The 21450-nt window shown below is 44.0% G+C and overlaps 1 protein-coding gene across 2 annotated transcripts in view; it reads right to left on the bottom strand.

The window, feature by feature from the left end:
• Positions 1-21450, bottom strand: part of LOC137538938 (uncharacterized) — a 194529-nt gene that overhangs the window by 158454 nt on the left and 14625 nt on the right. For both annotated transcript variants that reach the window (XM_068261377.1, XM_068261378.1), the window contains exon 2: positions 8409-8744. In XM_068261377.1, the coding sequence (XP_068117478.1) occupies positions 8409-8744 (336 nt within the window). The remainder of the gene's footprint in view (positions 1-8408; positions 8745-21450) is intronic.

Genomic DNA, 21450 nt, shown 5'->3' with positions numbered 1-21450 from the left:
TAGGCAGTCATATTGCATCCTATCCCTATAAAAGTAGGAGCTGAAAGCTCATAGTTTGCAGAAGCCCAACAATCTCCTGAGAAGACATGAGGCAGAAGCTACCTTCCTATAAGTGGTTAGAGACAGAGAAGGGGTAATATGCTAAATATTCTGGTGATTTACTTTATTACTTTTTAAGCATTAAGTTTTGTTAAGATGTTAGCAAGAAGTTTTTTTTAGAAGCTATTTTTTTGCTATTTCTTTAAGAAGATTACTACAAGTTTTACACACCTACTAGATACACAGTTACTGATACAGATGAGACTTCTTTTGATATTATGCTACATAACACAACTGTTATATTTGTTTTTGAATGTACTTAGAAGATTGATGATCGCTTGGTTATAAAAGGCCACGATGAGATGGAATACTGTTGGAAGGAAACACTACTTGGAACTGTTCATATTTTGTATATATGCTGCATGATAAGCAAATACAATTTTTTATATAAAATCAAATACTGAGTGCTCCGATTCATTTCAAGGTATATACTGTCAACCTATAATTACTGTTATAGAGGGTTCAGACCCCGCTATGCCAGATTTATATGATAGCAACGCTTTAACCTCCCTGGCGGTAAGCCCGAGCTCAGCTCGGGCTATGCCGCGCAGGAGGATTTCTCAGGCCCTGCTGGGCCGATTTGCCTGATCGCCACCGCTCCACGCCAATTCGCCGCTACCTGTCGCGCCCCCCCCAGACCCCCAGTGCCAGGCAGCGCTGAGGGGTGAATCGGGACTCCCTTTGACGTCACAACGTCGATGACGTATGTGACGTCTTCCCGTCCGTCGCCATGGCGACGGGGGAAGCCCTAATGGAAATCCCATTCAGAACAGGATTTCCTGATGGGCCTGATCACCGGAGGCGATCGGAGGGGGTGGGGGGATGCCGCGGTTCAGCGCTAGGCTAGCTACATGATTTAAAAAAAAAAAAAAAAAATAGTGCATTAAAAAAAAAAAAAAAAAAAAATAGTGCTGCGCTGCCCCCTGGCGGTTTGAATTGACCGCCAGGAGGGTTAAGGGCTGGTCCTTTACTGAGTTAGCAATCATGAAAAAGGCAAGAACCGCTCAGGTTTTTGACATGTGGACTGATGAACTGCAAGGCTTTTGGTGATATTTTTTTAACCCTTTCCAGCTTGATGTAATCAACAATTCTTAATCGTAGGTCTTCTGAGAGTTCTTTTTTGAGAGGCATCATTCACATCAGGTAATGCTTCTTGGAAAAAGCAAACCCAAAACTGGTGTGTGTTTTTTATACGGCAGGGCAGCTGTAGTCAACACCTCCAATCTCATCTCATTGATTGAACTCCAGCTGGCTAACGTGGTATTAGTTTGAAGGGAACCTTAACTGAGAGGGATATGGATGTTTCCTTTTAAACAATACCAGTTTCCTGGCAGTCCTGCTGATCTTTTTGGCTGCAGCAGTGCATGAAACAAGCATGCAGCTAATCCAGTTTGACTTCAGTCAGAGAACCTGATCTGCATGCTTGTTGAGGGGCTGTGGCTAAAAGTAAATTAGAGACACAGGATCAGCAGGAAAGTCAGACAACTAGCAGTGTTCTCCCCAGAATTTTTTTCCAGCCAGGTGGCATGAAATAGTAGCCGGGTGGCATGAAAAAGTAGCCGGGTGGGTTGAGATGAAAATGCAGGGCAACTCTGCTTACAGCATAGGAGGTGAGCCGATGACAGCCGGGTGGTCACCAAATCTAGCCGGGTGGAGCACCCGGCTAAAAGAGCCTGGGGAGAACACTGAACTAGTATTATTTTAAAGGGAAAAATCCATATCCTTCTCAGTTTAGGTTCCCTTTAAGCAGACTATGATTGTCTATTGTCATGACTTAGATGAAGATCTGATCACATTTTAAGACGAATTTGTGCAGAAATCCATATAATTCCAAAGGGTTGACATACGTTTTATTGCTAGTGTATATAGCTTTCCATGGGGTCTAGAGGAGCTTTCCCTGGGGTCTACTGATCCCCTTAATTTTTTTTTTTTGGGGGGAGGGGTATACTAATGGTTTCACTTTAAGGCATTCCCTGGTATTCTAGTAGTCCCTTCTTCCCCTTTAAAGCATTCCATGGTAATCTAGTGCCCCCCCTTTCCCACAGTTCTCCCTAGCAGTCTAGTGAGCTCCCTCAAACGCAGTAACTGTCCCTGGGAGCATAGTGGCCCCCCTTTCCCTTTAAATATTCCCAGGTAGTCTAGTGGTACCCGCCGCATTTCCTGGTGGCCCCTCCACTTTTAAGCATTCCCTGGCAGTCTAGTGGTATCCCCTTTCTCTTTAAAGCATGTATCCAGCAAAAACTGTAAATTTTAGGGGTGCCCTTGTAAGGGTATTTAGGATTACCTGCGGTTTTCCCTCCCCCAAAGCCCTGTATCCACCAGCATCCGTGCATAGTTTCTCCACCCTGAACAACCAAACAAACAAAAAGCATTTTATTTTCTCTATCTCAAAAGAGAAAACAGAAAATAATTTTTTGAGGGGGTGGGGCTACATGCTGGAAGTTGGCAGATACAAAGCTTCAGGGATAGTTGGGAGAGAAGACACTACAGGTGATTGTAATTACCCTTATAAGAGTATCATTGAAATTTACACTAGATATCGGCTAAGGATCCTTGGTGTCTAGTGGTTGCACCTTTAAACGCCTGGTGGTCTAATTGAAGGTGGTGTAGAGGCAAAGTAGTTTGGGGGATGTCGGGCAGGCAAGGGGAGGCTTAACTAGAAACCGCTGGGCACCCCTGCAAAACTTTGGATGGGGCCCCTAATCCAAGTCACCTGCCTTAACCTGGTGTACTCCCCCCAATACGTACAGCCTCGTACCTCCGTAAGGCTCCAAATGCTGTATAGAGGTACAAGCCTGTGCACATAGTTCACAGTGCTGGGCTAGAGAAAGGCAAGGAGCTGTTGGAAGCAGGCATACTTAATGTTCACCTATGCTACACTGCAAATTGCAGGGCAGTGTACAAAAGAGGGAGTTACTGTATTTTTTGGAGTAAAAGTGAGGAGAAAAAGTCAGTCTTATATTCTGGATGTACAGTATCACCCAGTGCAGAGCCTGGAGTATGGAGGGAAGACGGGTGAAAGTGAGCCACTACAGGTGTTATGAGGACACATAAGAAGCCCCATGGACATCTTGTAAAGTTTGCATCACCCTAGGCACTCTTTAAAAGGAAACTGATCATTAGGAGTAAAGCATTTTTAAAATGAACCTCCGCATAAGGGAGGATCATAAAGGAGTGTGCATCAGGGTGACTGGGATTGGGGTAAGCATCCTTACATAATTATACCGAGGAGCCTTTTATTGTGGCCAGTCTAAAGCCCCCATACACAAACTCAACAGCGGTCTTTTATGCAGCACAATTGTCAAACAACTTTTGTTGTGAAACAAGTTGAAACAACTCAAAAAAAGTTGCTTGCTCTTTTTCACACAACTGCTAAGACTGATAAGCTGTCAATCCAACTGTTGGATTGACGTCTGATCAGTTGAGTGAACAATAGCAAGCAACTTTTTTTGATGTTGCTTCAACTTGTTTCACAACATAAGGACTTTGCGCACTAGTTGATTTTATCACGCCTAAACTGAGTTTAGGCGTGAAGGGGGGCTTTTCACAAGTGTGCTAACAGTTAGCACTGCTTTGTGAATCAAGCCCTAAGTCTTTGTGAATATGATCAGAGTGTGGGGAAATATTTTGGAATGGAGTGTGGGAAATATTTTGGCAATAAAGGAAACCTTGTCAAACATGAGAGCACTCACACTGGTGAGAAACCACATTCAAGTGCTGAGTGTGGGAAATGTTTTTGTTCATAACTAACTTTTTGTCAGGCCTGAGAGATCTCACACTGGTGAGAATCCTTATTCATGTATTGAATGGGGTAAATGTTTTGCACAGAAATCAGTTCTTGTCCCACATGAGAAGTCACACGCTGGTGAGAAGCCCTATTCATGTGCTCAGTGTGGGAAATGTTTTGGGAGCAAATCAAACTTTGTCATGCATAAGAAATCTCTCAATGGTGAAAAGCCCTATTCATGTTCTGAGTGTGGGAAATGTTTTGCACAGAAATCAGACCTTGTCAAACATAAGAGATCCCACACCAATGAGAAGTCCTAGCCATGTGCCGAGTGTGGAAAATGCTCTGTTTCAAAATCAGCTCGTGTTTTTCATAAGTGATCCCACACTGGTAAGAAGGCATATTCATGTGCTAAATGTGGGAAATGTTTTGTTACCTGAAATCTTAACTACTCACACGAGACCTCACATTGGTGAAAAGCCCTATCCATGTGCTAGGGTGTGGGAAATGTTAGCAGTGTACGCCACTCCTTATCAGACACTTGTGATCAATGTGGAAAAATGTATTTGATATAACTGTCCTTGTACATTATTCCCCCCCCCCCCCCCCCCCCCCCCGCAAGGAAGTAAATTTACATTCTGAGGACTCTCATGCTATTCGGTGTATTGGTTTCTAAAGTGGCAAAGTCCCTGAACTGAAGTGACATGATGAGATAAACATGGATACATATAGTACTAAGTCTAGTTAGCACTTGCCTGTGATTAGGGATGGCCGAACATGGTGAAATTATTGTTCCAGATGAGTCCTATTGACTTAAATGGCAGATGAACTTGTAAAACTTTCAGGGCGGTCAAGCCTCCCCCTCTCCCCCGGAGCCCTTGTCTAATCCGTGAACAAGGGGCTCTTCCCCACCTTCAGGGCCCAGGAGAAAGTGGGGACATCGAAGCCTTGGGGAGGCTTCATGGTGGCATCTGGGAGTCCTCTTTAAGAAGGGGACCCTCATATACCTACCCTTTCCCAGGTGAAACAAGTATAGGAATACTGACTTACCCCTTACCCATTTCCAAAACCTACCTATTAGGGTTAATCTCAAAAAACCTTACATAAGCATTTGCATTAAACACATTTTTTGCAAATATTTTGCCATTGATCCCCTTCTGCCATACCACTATCTTTGTTTTTGAACACTTTGTACACATTTTGTAATGCAATTGTGGTTGCAGAGATGCCCTGAAGGTTTTAGAAGTCTGTCTGCCATTAAAGTCAATGGGGCTCACCGCGAACTATCATTTTGCAATGTTCGACCATCCCTAATCACAGGCAAGTGCTAACTAGGCGTAAAACTATAGGTTTATCTCATCGTGTCACCTTAATTCAGTGACTTTACCGATTTATAAACCAATATGCTGAGTAATATGCAGTCTTCTGAATGTAAATTTGCTTCTTTATACAAATATAATTTTAGCCAATACATTCCCCATATTGAACACAAGTGTCTAATAAGCAGTGACTTACACTGGAAACATTTCCCACACTCAGCACATGAATGGGGCTTCTCATAAGTGTGGGATCTCTTATGAACAAGAGCAGATTTCGAAACAAAATATTTTCCACACTCAGCACACTCAGCACATGGATAGGGCTTTTCACCAGTATGAGATCTATCATGAATGAAAAGGTTTGATTTCAGCCCAAATCATTTCCCACACTCAGCACATGAAAATAGTTTCTTGCCAGTGCGACATCTCACATGTTTGACAAGATGTGATCTCCATACAAAACATTTAGTAACACTCAGCACATGGGTAGGGTTTCTCACTACTGTGTGATCTCCCCACCCGAATCTTTTACAAGCTCCTGGACTCACTATCTCCTTTCCAACAGCCCATGATCGATGCAGATTCATGCTGTTTTCAACTACTGAATTCCACCCTGCACGTGATGCGTCTGAGTAGGCGAGCAGCAGCAGCATGCACTCATGTGGGGAAGGGGGCAGAGGCGGAGCTGAGTGGCATGCATCTTCTACTTGCCCTGAGGTCACTCTGGAGGTGGAGCAGAGCAACAGGGTCTGGTGAGCAGGGAAACACAGGGAGCAACATTATGATTGTGCACTTCCTGTACTGTGCCAGCAACTGTATGAAGGAGGAGACTGTGGTAAGAGGAGCACAGGATGGCCACAAGGAGAGGGAGGGAGGAGAGTTCGGGCCTCCTGGGATCCACACACTGCATGTCCTTCCTCCTTCCTGGCTCTAGGCGGCCCATGATAAGGGATGCGTAAAACGACGAAGGGGGAAAGACATGTGGCACATGGATCCCGTGAGGTGAGTAACAGCTTCTGCTGCACATTCTGTATGCACTTAACCCCATCGCTGTGCCCCCCCCCCCCCCGGGGCCGGGCCGAAGCAGAGGCAGGAGAGGCTCCAGCCTCAGGGCGCAGTGTAGGAGGGGGCGCACAAGTTAGATCCGTCCCTGCGCACAACTCACTCAGCTATCATTCCCCTATTGTGTTTGTAGCACAGAGAAATAAGAAAAGGGGATACATGGCAGTGACTGCAAGCCAGATAACTAGAGATTAGGGTGTTGAGGGTGTTGGGGGCCCTGGGATGCCTCTTATTCTAATAATAATCAGTGTGTGATGAGGGGGGGGGGCACTTTAGTGTCTCAGCTTGGGTGCTGGAGGACCTTGTCCCGGCTCTGCCCCCCCCCCCCCCATGTGCCCAGGCTCTAAACACCCTAAAACGGGCATGAAAGAAATCACAATACACACATGTATTTATTCATATTTTTGTGCAATACTTCAGATAACTGAATTTTTCTTTGAATTGTTATATTTGCTTAGTGTTCAGCTTTAACCTCTTAAGGACCATAGCATTTACCTCCCTAATGACCAGGCTATTTTTTCAAATTAGGGCTCTGCAGCTTTAACCACTTCGCCGCCCGGGTACAGTATATCTACGCTCCTTTGGACTTGAGTTCCCCGCCCGGAGCCTAAATATACGCACCCCCTGCCGCTACCCACGCTCCCGCTCGCACGTGCTCGTGCTACCGCACGCCGCCGCCAGCTCGCACGGAGATCAATGAACGGGAAAAAATAGTTACCTTAGGGACTGAAATCTTTAAATATTTATATCAAGAGGGTATAACACTGTTACTTTATAAATTATGGGCTTGTAATTAGGGATGAACGCAAAACTGAAAAAAAATGCACCATTATTTGCAAATAAAATATTGGCGCCAAGCATTGTGATAGGGACATAATTTAAATGGTGTAATAACCGGGACAAATGGGAAAATAAGTTACATGGATTTTAATTACAGTAGCATGCATTATTTAAAAACTATAATGGCAGAAAACTGAAAAATGATTTTTTTTTCCAAATGTTTTCCTATTTTCCAATTAAAACACATTTAGAATAAAATAATTCTTGGCATTATGTCCCACCTAAAGAAAGCCTAATTGGTGGCGAAAAAAACAAGATATAGTTCATTTCATTGCGATAAGTAATGATAAAGTTATAGGCGAATGAATGAAAGGAGCGCTGAAAGGTGAAAATTGCTCGGATGCTGAAGGGGTAAAACCCCTCAGTTGTGAAGCGGTTAATGGCTTGCTGCAGAGCCACACATCCGTGTACACAAATTATTTCCCCCTCCTTTTCTGCCCACCAACAGAGCTTTCTGTTGGTATGCTCTGATCACTGCTGCAGGTTATTGTTTTGTTTTTTATAAATTTATTTATCTTTTTTTTTCCCCTCCCTCCGCCAGCCAATCACCGCAATTGGCTGTCATAAGCATCAGCCTATGACTGCCGATCGCTCTTGTGCCGCCCCAGGGGACAGCCGGGTGATACGGCTGTCCCCAGTACATCGCTGCCATAGATCGCAGCACTGTACAGTCTAAATAGAAGGCGGTTTCGCAGTCTCCTAGCGGCGACCGCTAGGACTTGACGCCAGTAGGCGTTACACGGTCCTGGGGAAGCCACCGATTGGCATGATGTAGCCATTAAATTTCACAACACTTTCTTCTAAGAGATTTCACTTTTTTTGAAAGATTTGGTGGGGCTAGCATCCACTAGGTCTCTAGACTCTCTCCAGGCCCCAGACAACTACCTAGAATTGCCTTGTGTATTATCTGGCTCTGATAACAAAACTGTACATTTGTCAGTTGCTTTAATAAGCTGTGTTTAGCCCCTGCTAATATTTGGGTCTCTCCTCTTCCTATGTTATATGTCACAGGAACCTGGCCCTGTAATGTCACCTGAACCTTCCATTCACAAGTGTGGGATATCCGAGAAGCCTCTAATAAGTGTGACTATTATTGACACCAATGTGTTCCTGAACCAGCCAGAATCTAACCTAATAAAGCCCCAAGTTTCTGTGTCCATGTGTGCCACCATAGTGCAAATGCACACAAATCAAACTTATCAAAGCAAACAACCTAGCACTTATAAATGTAATGGGCCTAATAAAGTACAAGGCATTTAATGCTTCACTAGCTTTAGTTTGCATGGAATAGGGAAATCATACTATGTTCAGTATTTACAAACATTACAAATTAACTGAATGTTGTAGACAGGGAGACTCACCAGACACTTGCAGAGAAGTCTTGTCTGATGCTTGATATGGTGTGTTGGTCACAATACAGGTGTATTCTCCTTCATCTGAGAACTCCACTCTGGGAATATGAAGAGCAGCATTTCCCTCTAGGATGTCACCCTCCATGTAACTTCCCTGTCTGTACACCCTGATGTGTCCATTTTCATACACATACACGTCCTCCTCAATGCCATTTACCACTTTCCTCTTCCAATCCACAGCTAATGGTTTGTTGGCATCCAGACCAGTTATATTACAGCGGATGGTGGCCATCTGCCATCTCAGTACTGAAACTGGTGAACTCTTTGTGGTGACCATTAAAGCATCTAGACAGATAGACAAAGGATAACATGTTAGACCATACATGTGTAGGATGCACACCAACCTAATTAGGCTAAACTGTGAGTGGTACAATCCTTGATCAGCCAGACCAGCTGATGCAAAGAGATAATGCAAAGAAGCGCATCAACAGTTATATTAGGCCTGTGTACACACACTAATACAACTCACATGCAACTATAATCTGGCCAATATTGGACAATATTCAGCAACAAACCACTTCCATCCTCATAAGCAGCAGATTAATGTTTCCGATAATCTGATTGTATGCACACTCTTTCACATCATGGAAACCACAATTTATGCAGGGTACACAATGCCTAAAATTGTGATGGAATGGAAGTGGCTGCCTTCAGCTTCCTGGACACCTAAGCTGTATACCTGGATAATGGTCCGGCAGGAATATTTAAAGAGCCCTCCCTTTTTCTAATGTATCTTTACTCTAACATAATTTTTTAAACATTAGACATCTAGATGTCCTTAAAAGATATTATTGACCATCAAAGTCCATTTAAAAATGTACAGCATAGTGTATTACTCTCAAATTCCAACCATAAGCAGTCTAGGTAGCCAGCAAGGGGAGGGCAGGTGATGGGAGAACAATGCTAACCCAGAAATGCAGACATCCAACCAACAAACATTGATTCCGGTAATAAGTTTAATGACTGACTGTACGTGGCTTATTGCAAGTAAGATTTAGAGATCTATGGGAATAAATGACTGAGAAAGGGAAATAGAGGGGGTGATTTTCTGAAGATTTTATAAGCTTAAATCCTAAAAGTGGTCTGAAACTCTGACATAACATTCAATAAAAATGTGCTTTCCTACTGTTTATTACTCATACAGTTATCATATTTGCTTTTGTGCATAAGTAATATTGTCTGTTTACAAATTACAAGTTTCCAAAGTGTAGTTTATCGTACCCTGAAAAATGACATTGCATTTTATTCAAACTGCATTTTATTATATATGAACATCTTCTAATGAGCTTTTCTGAACTTTGTGTGTGTGAAGCACAGAGAGCTCATTCACTTGTTACACTGTGTTTACACTCATTGTTACAAGATTGAAATGTAAACAAATATACTGTTATCTACAGTTTGGATGCGGATTGAAGTTGAATAGCAGGACAAAATGCTTTTGTTTAATCATTTCAGTGAGGTTCTGCTAAAAAAAAAAAAATCTGGGATAGTAGCTTTCAAGCTGTGAGGAATCTTTTAGAGCAAAGTAGAAATTCTGACGTTCAGACCACTTTAAAGAGAACCTGTACTGAGTAAAAATATTTAAAATTAACAAATGAGGTAACTTAAAATAAACATTACATAGTTACCTTGCCATCAGTTCCTCTCAGAAGCTCACCATTTTCTTCTGACAATTATCCCTTCCCGTTCTGACAATATTTTGTCAGATCTGAAATATATCAGTTGCTGTCAGTAAAATATCAGTTGCTGTCAGTTATAGCTGAGAGGAGAACTGATGTGTCCATGTTTCCCTATGGCTCAAGTGGGCGATGTTACAGTTTAACAGTGTGCTGACCAGAAAGCTGTTATGGGTAATGGCCATTTTCAAAATGGAGGACGGAAAATTCCCTTGATCACAGTGAACACATAGGACGCGGGACAGGAGAAAGACACTGAGGAGTAGACTACATGGAAGGTAAGTATGACTTGTGTATGCTTGTTTTGACTTTTAATTTTCAGTTTAGGTTTTCTTTAAATAAGGACCAGCTAACGCCCATAGGCGTCAGCAGGTCTTAAGTGGGTTACCATGGAAACGGCCGCCTTTCCATGTCAGTCTCCGTGAACAGCCGGAGAGCCGCCGATCGCGCCTCGCCGGCAAAATGTAAACACGCGGGGAAGAAATCCCCGCTGTAGTAAACATCATACGGCGCTGGTGCGCAGCAGCGCCGTGACGTAGATCGGCGATCCCCGGCCTCTGATTGGCCGGGGATCGCCGGCATATGATAGGCTGAAGCCTATCCCGCAATGCGCAGGACGGATATCCATCCTGCGCAGCTCATACAGGGAGAGGGAGGGACGGAGAGGACAGGAGCTCCGAAAAAGCTGCGGAGGGGGGCTTTGAAGAGCCCCCCCCCCGCAAAGCGCAGCAAGCGGGCAGCGATCAGACCCCCCCAGGAGGACATTCCCCTAGTGGGAAAAAAAGGGGGCAAGTCTGATCGCCCTGGCTATTTCCTGATCGGTGCTGCGGGCTGGAGAGTTCACGCAGCACCGATCAGAAGAAAAGCCCCTGATCCTTAAGTGGTTAAACTGAACCTCAGGTGAGAGTGATATGGAGGCTGCCATATTTGTTTCCTTTTAAACAATACCAGTTGCCTGGCAGCCCTGTTGATCTACTTGGGTGCAGCTGTGTCTGAATCACACCAGAAACAAGCATGCAGCTAATCTTGTCAAATCTGATAATAATGCCAAACACTTAATTGGCTGCATGCTTGTTCAGGGTCTATAGCTGAAAGTATTCGAGGCAGAGGCAGAGGATCAGCAGGGCTGCCAGGCAACTGGTATTGCTTAAAGGAAATAAATATGGCAGCTTCCATATACTTCTCACCTCTGATTCACTTTCAACCCCAAGGTCCAATGTAATTTAACCAATTCAGGACCATAGGCTTACACCCCCCTAGTGAGCAGGCTATTTTTTACAATTCAGGGCTCTGCAGCTTTAAGAGCTCGCTGCAGAGCCATACAACTTAGCGCACATATGAATCCCCCCCCCTTTTCTTCCCACCAACAGAGCTTTCTGTTGGTGGGCTCTGATCGCTGCCGGCATGTTTATTTATTTATTTGTGGTGTCTTTGTTTTATAAATATAGCTTTTTTTTGTTGTTATTTTTATATTCTCCCTCCACCCGCCAGCCAATTACAGCAATATGCCGATCTCTCTCTCGGAGTTTCCGTAGGGGACAGCAGAGTGACACGACTGTCCCCAGTACATCGCTGCCGTAGACCGCAGCGCTGTACAATGTAAACAGACAGTGGTTTTGCCATCTAATGCTGCATACACACTTGAGATAAAAGTCTTTGGAAAAGGCAAGATCACAGACCAATTTTACCCCCTACCATGTAGTATGAGAGCCATACTCTACACAGTCTATTCTATGGAGCTGAACTCCCCATTAGATAAAATCTTTGCAAGATTCTGCACACAAAGATGCCCGTACACATTCAAAAGATCATTATTTGCAAAAGATCTCTTCCTGCAATAGATCCATTCCTGCAAAATGCATTCATAGTCTATGAGATCTGCAGATCCTCATACACACCTTGTTTAACAGACTTCATCTGCATATCTGGCAATCATCTGCAGATCTGAAAATCCATCCTGGTGGATCTGATCTGCAGATGATCTGCAGATGATTGCCTGTTAAACAAGGTGTGTATGATGATCTGCAGATCTCATAGTCTATGAATGCATTTTGCAGGAATGGATCTATTGCAGGAAGAGATCTTTTGCAGATAATGATCTTTTGAATGTGTACAGCATCTTTGTGTGCAGCATCTTGCAAAGATTTTATCTGGTGGGGAGTTCAGCTCCATAGAATAGACTGTGTAGAGTATGGCTCTCATACTACATGTAATGGGGTAAAATTGGTCTGTGATCTTGCCTTTTCCAAAGACTTTTATCTCAAGTGTGTATGCAGCATAACAATCTACTAGTGGCAATTGCCGCTGGTAGACTGAAGACAGAGCTGAGCTCCGTCACTCAAGCAGGGATGCGATCCTCAGCAAAACATTCCCTCTGCAGTTCATACCAATTGGCATTGCACAGTCCTGGGACTACCACCTTGCAACCGCCAATTGGTGTTAGGCGGTCGCAAGGAGGTTAAAGTTCACATCATTTTTTGGTCTACACTTGATATAATTTTTTGCTCTATACTTACATGAATTTCTTGCTCTTGGGGGTTTTACAGATTTTTTTTGTACTACACTTGTATGAATTTCTTGCTCTTGAATGTTTTTGTATAAGATTTTCATCCAGCAGCTCTGTAAGTATGAAAGGGAACCTTAACTGACTTTAAAGAAAAAAAACAAGTTTCACTTACCTGGGGCTTCTGCCAGCCCCCTGCAGCCGTCCTGTGGCATCGCAGCTCCTCGACTATCCTCCGGTCCCCCGCCACACCTTAGTTTCATTTTCAGCCAACTGAGAGTCAGCAGGCCACTGCGCCCGTGGGGCCCTGGCACACACCTCCTTGTTTGTGTTCCCGTCGTCAAGAGCTTCCTGCACAGTACAAGGTATTCTCTTACTGCGCCTGTGCTGGACGCTCTTGACGATGGGAACGTGGACAAGGATGTATGTGGCCAGGGCCGCGCAGGCGCAGTGGCCCGCTGACTCTCAGTTGACCGAAAATAATACTAAGCCGCGGTGGGGGACCGGAGCATTGTCGAGGACCGGTGAGTGCACTGGACGGCTGCAGGGGGCTTTTTTTTTTTTTTTTTTTAAGTCAGTTAATGTTCCCTTTAATAGTAGTAGTTTAGTTGGTGTTGACTGCTAGAGTATAAAGTATATGGAATTTGAGGTGTGCACCATTTTACCTGAAGAAAAGCCAAAGTCTGGCTCAAAACTAGTTGGAATGGTAGTGTTGCTGTACAGTATGTAATCATACGTTTTACGTGGTCTTTTATTATTATTGATTTATAAAGCCCCAACATATTCCATGGCGCTGTACAAAGTAAGACACAAACATGGGGTACATAATAATACTGACAATGGTGTACACCAATATATAATACAGAATTTGTACAAAATACAGAATTGGTAAATACAGTGACAAAATTAACATGATGAATAAAATATACAACAAAATCCAAGACACAAAAAGGGTGAGACAGCCCTGCGTTTATTAACTACTTTAGCCTTTAAGACGTATATTAAAACAAATCTTATGGGCTTAGGATAGTATTATTGCAGACGTGGCTCGCATTCCACTATTGCTGTGTTTGACAATAATCATAAAAGAAAGTCTGCGCTCAAAATCATAGGCTAAAAATACAAGAAAGTCTCACGATCCTTGTTCAGGTTATCCACAGACAGTCCCGAGCAGGGTTCACACCATATCAGCAGCTCCAATTTGTATAAGCCAAGATTCACGTCATATGCAAAGAAAGAAAATAGAACATATATAGTGTATAACTGCAAAAATTAGGTTTTCTCCAACACCTTTCCACATCCTATCCTCCGTCGCCTTACACATTAAATTACCAGTGCTGGGGACCCCCATCCCATAAGTGCCCGCACTCATGCAAGCGCCCCCCAAAGTATCCAGAGGTTAGAATGACAGCATTGGGGTTTTTTGGATCCTCAGCAGCTCCCGTTCCACTATAGCTTCCACAAGATACCCTACAAGCTAAAATAGACTAAAAAAGTGTAAAACATTGACTTTAATGATTAATAAAAGTATTGCACTCACAAGCGGTGTGTTTAAACAGGCATGTCAAATACAGATGCAGTCCCCGGGTGACTGTCCCGACTGATGCCGTCTCGGATCCACGATACCCACTGTTATGTGCACTTCCGCGAAGTCCCAAACTCCTCTGCTGGTCACGTGTGCCGTAGCTCCGCCCTATGCATTTCGTCAAGGTTTGACTCATCAGGGGCTGACGGCACACGCTGGACCAGCGTCTAAAAAAGGTGCCTGCCCCTCCCTCTCCGTTGTAGCATTCAATAAGATTTGAAATAAAAAATTAATAAAAAGCCCATAAAAGATTTAAAAACCGCCACCCTCAAAGGCCATCAGAGAAGACAGTCTCCTTACACACGCATTTTCTACACTAATACAAGAAAATTCTACGCTAGCGCTCCTACCCCAATCACATACAATCCTCAGCGATCATTCCAATAGGCAGAATTAGTAAATCTATATCCACATTTCAAAAAACTTAGGGATCAGGTGTCCATCATTCCTATAAGGATTGCCACTAGCTCATGCATTGCTAATGAAACAATTTATATCTAAATCCACATTTAATCCTTTTGGACTTAAAGTGAACCTCCAGACTAAAAATCTACTCAGCAGAACTGAAAAGGCTTGGTGTTTCTTTAACCTGCTGGGCGTTTCAATTCCCGCGGCCGCATGCCCGTGGGAGGGTTTTTTTCGCCCGATTTTTTTTTTCCTATCATGTAGCTAGCCTAGCGCTAGCTACATGATTCTCCCCTTCCTCCTCTCTCCCTCCCACCCTTCTGATCGCAGCCGGAAATGGGATTTTCTTTAGGGCTTCCCCCATCGCCATGGTGACGAACGGAGTGACGTCATGTCACTGGGACTCTCGATCCACCCCAAAGCGCAGCCTGGCGGCGATTGGCCGGGGTCTGCGGAGGGGGGGGCCCTCTTTCGCATTGGGTAGTGGCGGATCGGCGGCGGCAATCGGGGCAAACACGCAGCTAGCAAAGTGCTAGCTGCGTGTTTGAAAAAAAAAATTATCAAAATCGGCCCAGCGGGGCCTGAGCGGTGCCCTCTAGCGCCTCTGGACAAGCACAGCTCGTCCAGAACGCTTGGGAGGTTAACAGTTTCACAGCATCAGAACTTTGTTCTTCTTACCAAAGAATAATTTTTAGCTGCATTTTTCGCTAATCTCCACCCAAAGAAAAACAGCCGGGCTTTTTTTCCCTGATGCTGTGCAGAGCATGATGGGATTTCCTATGTTGTTATTCACGTTGCCTAGCAACTGGGAGAGGTGCTCAGAACACAGGACAGTTGGAACTGTGTCTCATGCTCCCTGTCACCCTGCCAAAAAGATGGCTGCCATCATGAAATCAAACATTTGCCTGTTCTTTTAAAACACTGTGTGTAAGAGATTATATTACCTATCTATTTTAATTAACATAACTAATGTAACTTAATGACGGTATGTTTGTTTAGGCTGGAGTTCCACTTTAAAGTCTCCATCTCATATATCCAACTCGTCTCCTTTTTAAATATCTCGTGTAATTTATTGGATCCTCTCCAACCTTGAAAAAGTTTTTCTACTCCCCAAAAAAACATTTGGTCGGGATTGCATTGGTGCTCTTTCTTAAAGTGTGAAGAAACACTATGCACCTTTTTTAGACGCTGGTCCAGCGTGTGCCGTCAGCCCCTGATGAGTCAAACCTTGACGAAATGCATAGGGCGGAGCTACGGCACACATGACCAGCAGAGGAGTTTGGGACTTCGCGGAAGTGCACATAACAGCGGGTATCGTGGGTCCGGGACGGCATCAGTCGGGACAGTCACCCAGGTACTGCATCTGTATTTGACATGCCTGTTTAAAGCGGAATATAACCCTGCATTTCAACTTTGCTCTAAAACATTATTTGCAGCATATTATATGCAAAAAGCATTTTTTTTTACTAGACCAGCATTGGAAGGGTTAAACACAGAGGTTTAAAGTTCCGTGGAGAGATATGCAGAAGCTCAGATTGTTACATTCTATTTAGTTATATGTATCTATTGAGAAATGTTACACACTCTTTGGCTGTCCTCCAACTCCTCAGTCAGAGAGATGAGTCACATTCAACACTTAGATACATTTATGTAAACAAAATGTATCTATATCAGCTTTGGATGTGTCTGCAGAAATCTCCAGGAACTTTAAAGCCCTGTGTAACCCTTCCAATGCTGGTCTAGTAAAAAAAAGACAAAAATTACTTACGGTAATGTCTTTTCCAGAAGTCGGAAGGACAGCAACCCTGAGACTTGTCTCCATCCAAACTACACTGGACAGGAACTAGATAAAAAAGATTTGCATAATTGGTTAGGCAGGCAGAACATATATAAACCCCTCATGCTCTTACCCCCTCAGTTGGTAAAAAAAAGACTCCACACATAATGATGCTTCAAAATAAATTTTAATAGAAACAGTGGTGGGTAGTAAAGGGTGCTGTCCTTCCGACTTCTGGAAAAGACATTACCGTAAGTAATTTTTGTCTTTCCCAGAACGTCTCAGGACAGCAACCCTGAGATGATATACAAGATAACCATTAGGGAGGGACTACAGCCTGTAACACTTTTCTGCCGAAACTTAAATCGGCACTAGATAAGACATCAAGCCTATAGTGTTTCACGAATGTGTTGTGACTTGACCAGGTGGCTGCCTTGCAGATTTGCTCAACCGATGCTCCTGCCCTCTCTGCCCATGAAGTTGATACTGCTCTGGTTGAGTGAGCTTTCACTTTAGCTGAAAGTTGCTTTCCTTGTTTGGTATAAGCGAGATTAATAGCCTGTTTTATCCATCTGGCTATAGTTGCTTTAGAAGCCTGTTTACCTCTGAACTTTCCTGCAAATAGTACCAAGAGGGCGTTCGAAAGTCTCCATGAACTGGTGCGTTGCATGTACTCCATAACACATCTTCTGACATCCAGATGATGCAGTCTTTCCTCCTTTTGGTTTGCTGGATTATTGCAAAAAGAGGGAAGGAATATCTCCTGCGATCTGTGGAATTTTGATACCACCTTAGGCAAAAAAGCTGGATCCAACTTCAGTGTGATTCTGTCATCTGATACAATACAGTAAGGCTCTAGGATGGATAATGCCTGTAGTTCTCCCACTCTTCTGGCTGATGTTATCGCCAAGAGAAATGCTGTCTTGAGTGACAAATGTTTATCTGAACTTTCTTCTAAAGGCTCAAACGGAGGATCACATAACCCTTGCAGTACTGTGTTTAAGTCCCAAGGCGGTACTCTATTCTGAACAGCAGGACGAAGTCTTTTCAAAGCTTTAAAAAATTTTATGACATATTCCTCTTCCGCCAGCCTTCTGTCCAGGAAGACACTCAAAGCTGACACCTGCACTTTCAGGGTACTGATGCTTAAACCCTTCTGAAATCCACTTTGAAGAAACTCCAAAACAGAATTTGATTGCGCCAGCTCTCTGGCGTTGGCGTCACACCAGGAACTATAAACTCTCCATGCCTTATAATAGATCTGACGTGTAACCTTTTTTCTGCTTTGTATAAGAGTCTCTGAAAGTTTGTTAGAGAAGCCTTTCCCCTTTAGTAATCGCCACTCAGGCTCCAGGCAGAAAGATGAAGGAGGTTCAAGTTGGGGTGAACTGCTGGCCCCTGGACTAATAGATCCGAGTGGTCTGGAAGGATTAGATGTTCTGAAGCTAACCTCTGCAACAGTGCAAACCACGGTCTCTTGGGCCAGTATGGGACCACTAGAATTCCCTGAGCTCTGTCTCGATAAATCTTGCTGATCACTTTCGATATCAAATGGATAGGGGGAAACATGTACATAGTCTGGTGACCCCAATTGATTGAGAATGCATCCAGGGCCCAGGGCTTGTCTTCGGGACACAGGGAGCAAAACAGACGGCACTTCGCATTGGTTCTCCTGGCGAACAGATCCACCTGAGGCACCTCCCACCGGTCTGTAAGTTGTTGAAACACTCGGTCGTTGAGGCTCCACTCGTCCTGTGAAAGCCTCTTTCTGCTCGGGAAATCCGCTAGGCAATTTAAGGTTCCTTTTAGATGAACAGCTTTCAAAGACTGCACATTCTGTTCCGCCCAATGTAGCATCCTTGATGATTGATGTAGCAGCGATCTGCTCCTTGTGCCTCCTTGATGATTTATGTAAGCAACCACAGTACTGTTGTCTGTGCGGATCGTGACATGTGCCTGTAGAATCTGAGTACTGAATACTTGTAGAGATTCCCAAACTGCCTGTAACTCTCTGCTGTTTGAGGACCGAAGACGAGATCTGTTCGACCACTGTCCCTGGGCTGTGTGAGAATCGAGGTGAGCTCCCCATCCCCAAGAACTCGCATCTGTTGTTATGACACACTGTGTGGGGAATTCCCAAAGATTCCCTTTCAGGCGATTTTGAGGCTCGATCCACCAGAGTAAGGATTGTTTTACGCTCCATGGGACTAAGAGTCTTTTGTCCAGAGAGGAGATGCGTTTGTCCCATTTGGATAGAATCCAGGACTGTAGAACTCTGGAGTGAAGCTGACCCCACTGTACTGCCGGGAAGGAAGATGTTATTGTCCCCAATAGTGCCATAGCCTTCCTCAGAGATATTAACTTCAGGTTCTGAAAAGAGAGAACAGACTTTAACAACATTGTTGATTTTCTACTAGGCAAAAAAAGTCTGTTGCTGACTGTACAGATCTCAAACCCCAAAAATTCCATCTTTTGGCGGGGAGTTAGGGCTGACTTTTCCCAATTAATTAACCACCCCAGGGATTGAAGGAAGTTTATAGTGATATTCATTTGGTCATTCACAACATCCACTGAAGGGCCCCAAATAAGCAGGTCATCTAAATATGACATGATCTGGATAGACTGAAGCCTAAGGCCTGCTAATACTTCCGCCATGACCTTAGTAAAAAGCCATGGAGCAGATGATAAACCAAAGGGTAAAGCAACAAACTGAAAGTGCCTTACCTCTCCCTGTAACACCACTGCGAACCTCAGGAACTGTTGAGATTCTAGATGAATGGGTAAGTGAAGATAGGCATCTTTGAGATCCAATGACGTCAAGTAGCAGGCTTCCTGTAGGAGGTTTACCACTGAACGGATGTTGTCCATCCGGAATTTTTTGTATCTCACTACTTTGTTCAGTCTTTTGAGGTTCAGAATGAATCTGTAACTTCCCTGAGGTTTCTTGATGAGGAATACAGGAGAGTAAAACCCTCGTCTCTCTTGACACCTTGGTACTTTCCTGATGACCCTCTTTTCCAGTAAGGACGACACTTCTAGTTGGAGAGCCTTGGCCTGAGCTGACGCACTTGGAGGGGGGGTGATAAAGAACTGGGATGGTGCTGGGGCTATAAACTCTATCTTGTATCCCTCTAAGATAATGTCCAATAGCCACCTGTTTTTGAAGACTGTGTGCCATTGTTCGTAATAGTGGGCTAGCCTGCCCCCCACTGGAATCCTGGCGTCATTGCTTTGGTTGTTGTCCGGAGGAAGCATAGGGGGGGTTATTTCTTGATCGCTGAGTTTTATTAGGGATCCACTTTCTTCTCTGGGAACCCTTAATCGTCTGTTCCGATTTGTCCGTGGCACGAAAGGAACGATTAGGGCGGAAAGTTTTCCTCTTGTACGGAAAATTCTTTTTCCTGTCAGCCGATCTTTCTAATGTCTCCTCCAATTTGGATCCAAATAGCAAGTTTCCTTCACAAGGAATACTACATAATTTCGATTTAGATGATGTGTCTCCCTGCCAGGTCTTCACCCAGATTCCTCTCCTGGCTGAGTTAACCAAGGCGGTGGTCCTCGCTGTGAGTCTCACTGAGTCATCTGCTGCATCAGATAAGTAATTAGTTGCATGCAAAATTTTTGGGAAAAAATTCAATATTTCTTCTCTGGGGATTCCAGAGGCAATCTGGGATTGTACCTCTAACAACCATAATTTTAAAGACCTTGCTACTGCAGTGGAGGCGATTGACGGTTTAAAATTCAAGGATGCTGCCTCCCAGGCCCTTCTTAAGATATTATCCATTTTCTTATCGATTGGGTCTTTTAAACTCCCAAAATCTTCAAATTGAAGATCTGACCTTCTGGAAACTTTCGACAGGGATGGGTCTAACTTAGGTGCTGTCCCCCAACATTTCTGGTCTTCCGGACTATAAGGATATCTCTTATTTAATGCTTTTGGCCAAAAAGCTCTATTATCAGGATTATCCCATTCTTTTTTGATAAGCCCCTTAAGACTACTATGTACAGGTATAAAAGCAATCTGAGGGTCAGAAAGGGTTTCATACATCTGGTCGAGGGGAGATAGAGTTTTCCGTTCAATTGTAATACCCATAGCCTGGTGCATCGCTTCTAACAGCTCTTTCATAAAGTCAGTTGAAAAAGCAAACTTTTGATTCTTAACAGATTTATCTGTCGATTTTTCAGTCTCTGATGGAATATCCTCCAATGAGGAAATTTCCAACTCCCCCTCTGACATGTCTGACTCAGCTGAATCCTCCTCTCTCCTTTTCCTTTTCAAAGTAATATCCTCTACAGGGGCCGGCCCGGATGGACCCGGTCTTTCTGTAATAGGTGGGGGATCTGAAATAGGATCTGATTTAGAGGAAATCTCAGGCGCTTTAATTGTCTGCACCGCAGATGAGATCTCAGATCTTATCCAACCTTTAAGTTCTTTCATCATAGAGGGAGTTTCGTCTCTAACTATCTTTTTTGTACACTCCTGACACAACACCTTAGATGAGGATGATAAGGTATTGCCACAAACAGCACATTTCCTTGACTTATGTGATGATTTTGACTGAGGTAAAGATTTGTCAGGCTTTTCAGGCTTATCTATTTTATCAGCTTTCTCATGTCTTGATCCGGATCTGGATTCAGATCTAGAGTCTGATTTATCCGGTTTAGGCTGAAATACAAACAAAATACCAGCCATTAGCCTGAAGAAACGCCAAACAAACCTCTCTATCAGATATGAAGCAAATAACACATTGCACATACCAGAGAGGGAACGGAGCTTGACTCCACAGAGCCCTGGGAGGAAGATCCAGTGGCAGCCTCCATAGTCACCAACAACCATATGTGACTATAGCCGAGCTTTTAAATAGCTCACCAAATTTCGCCCGCCCCCCCCCCCCCCCTCATACAAGGACTGCCTACCTTGGCGAAAAAACAGCACCCAGAAGCGCTTGTACAGCTGCTGGTTTGCGGAGTCAGCCGCCTTCTCACTCCCTCCCTGCAGCCTCGCTTCAGTGGAGCGCACGCCGATGCCAGGAACTTCCTGCTTC

Source organism: Hyperolius riggenbachi, chromosome 11 (assembly GCF_040937935.1).
Source record: "Hyperolius riggenbachi isolate aHypRig1 chromosome 11, aHypRig1.pri, whole genome shotgun sequence".
In the NCBI taxonomy this organism is placed as follows: Eukaryota; Metazoa; Chordata; class Amphibia; order Anura; family Hyperoliidae; genus Hyperolius; species Hyperolius riggenbachi.
The sequence above is the reverse complement of the archived record's forward strand: the minus strand, read 5'-3'. Positions and strand labels throughout refer to the sequence as shown.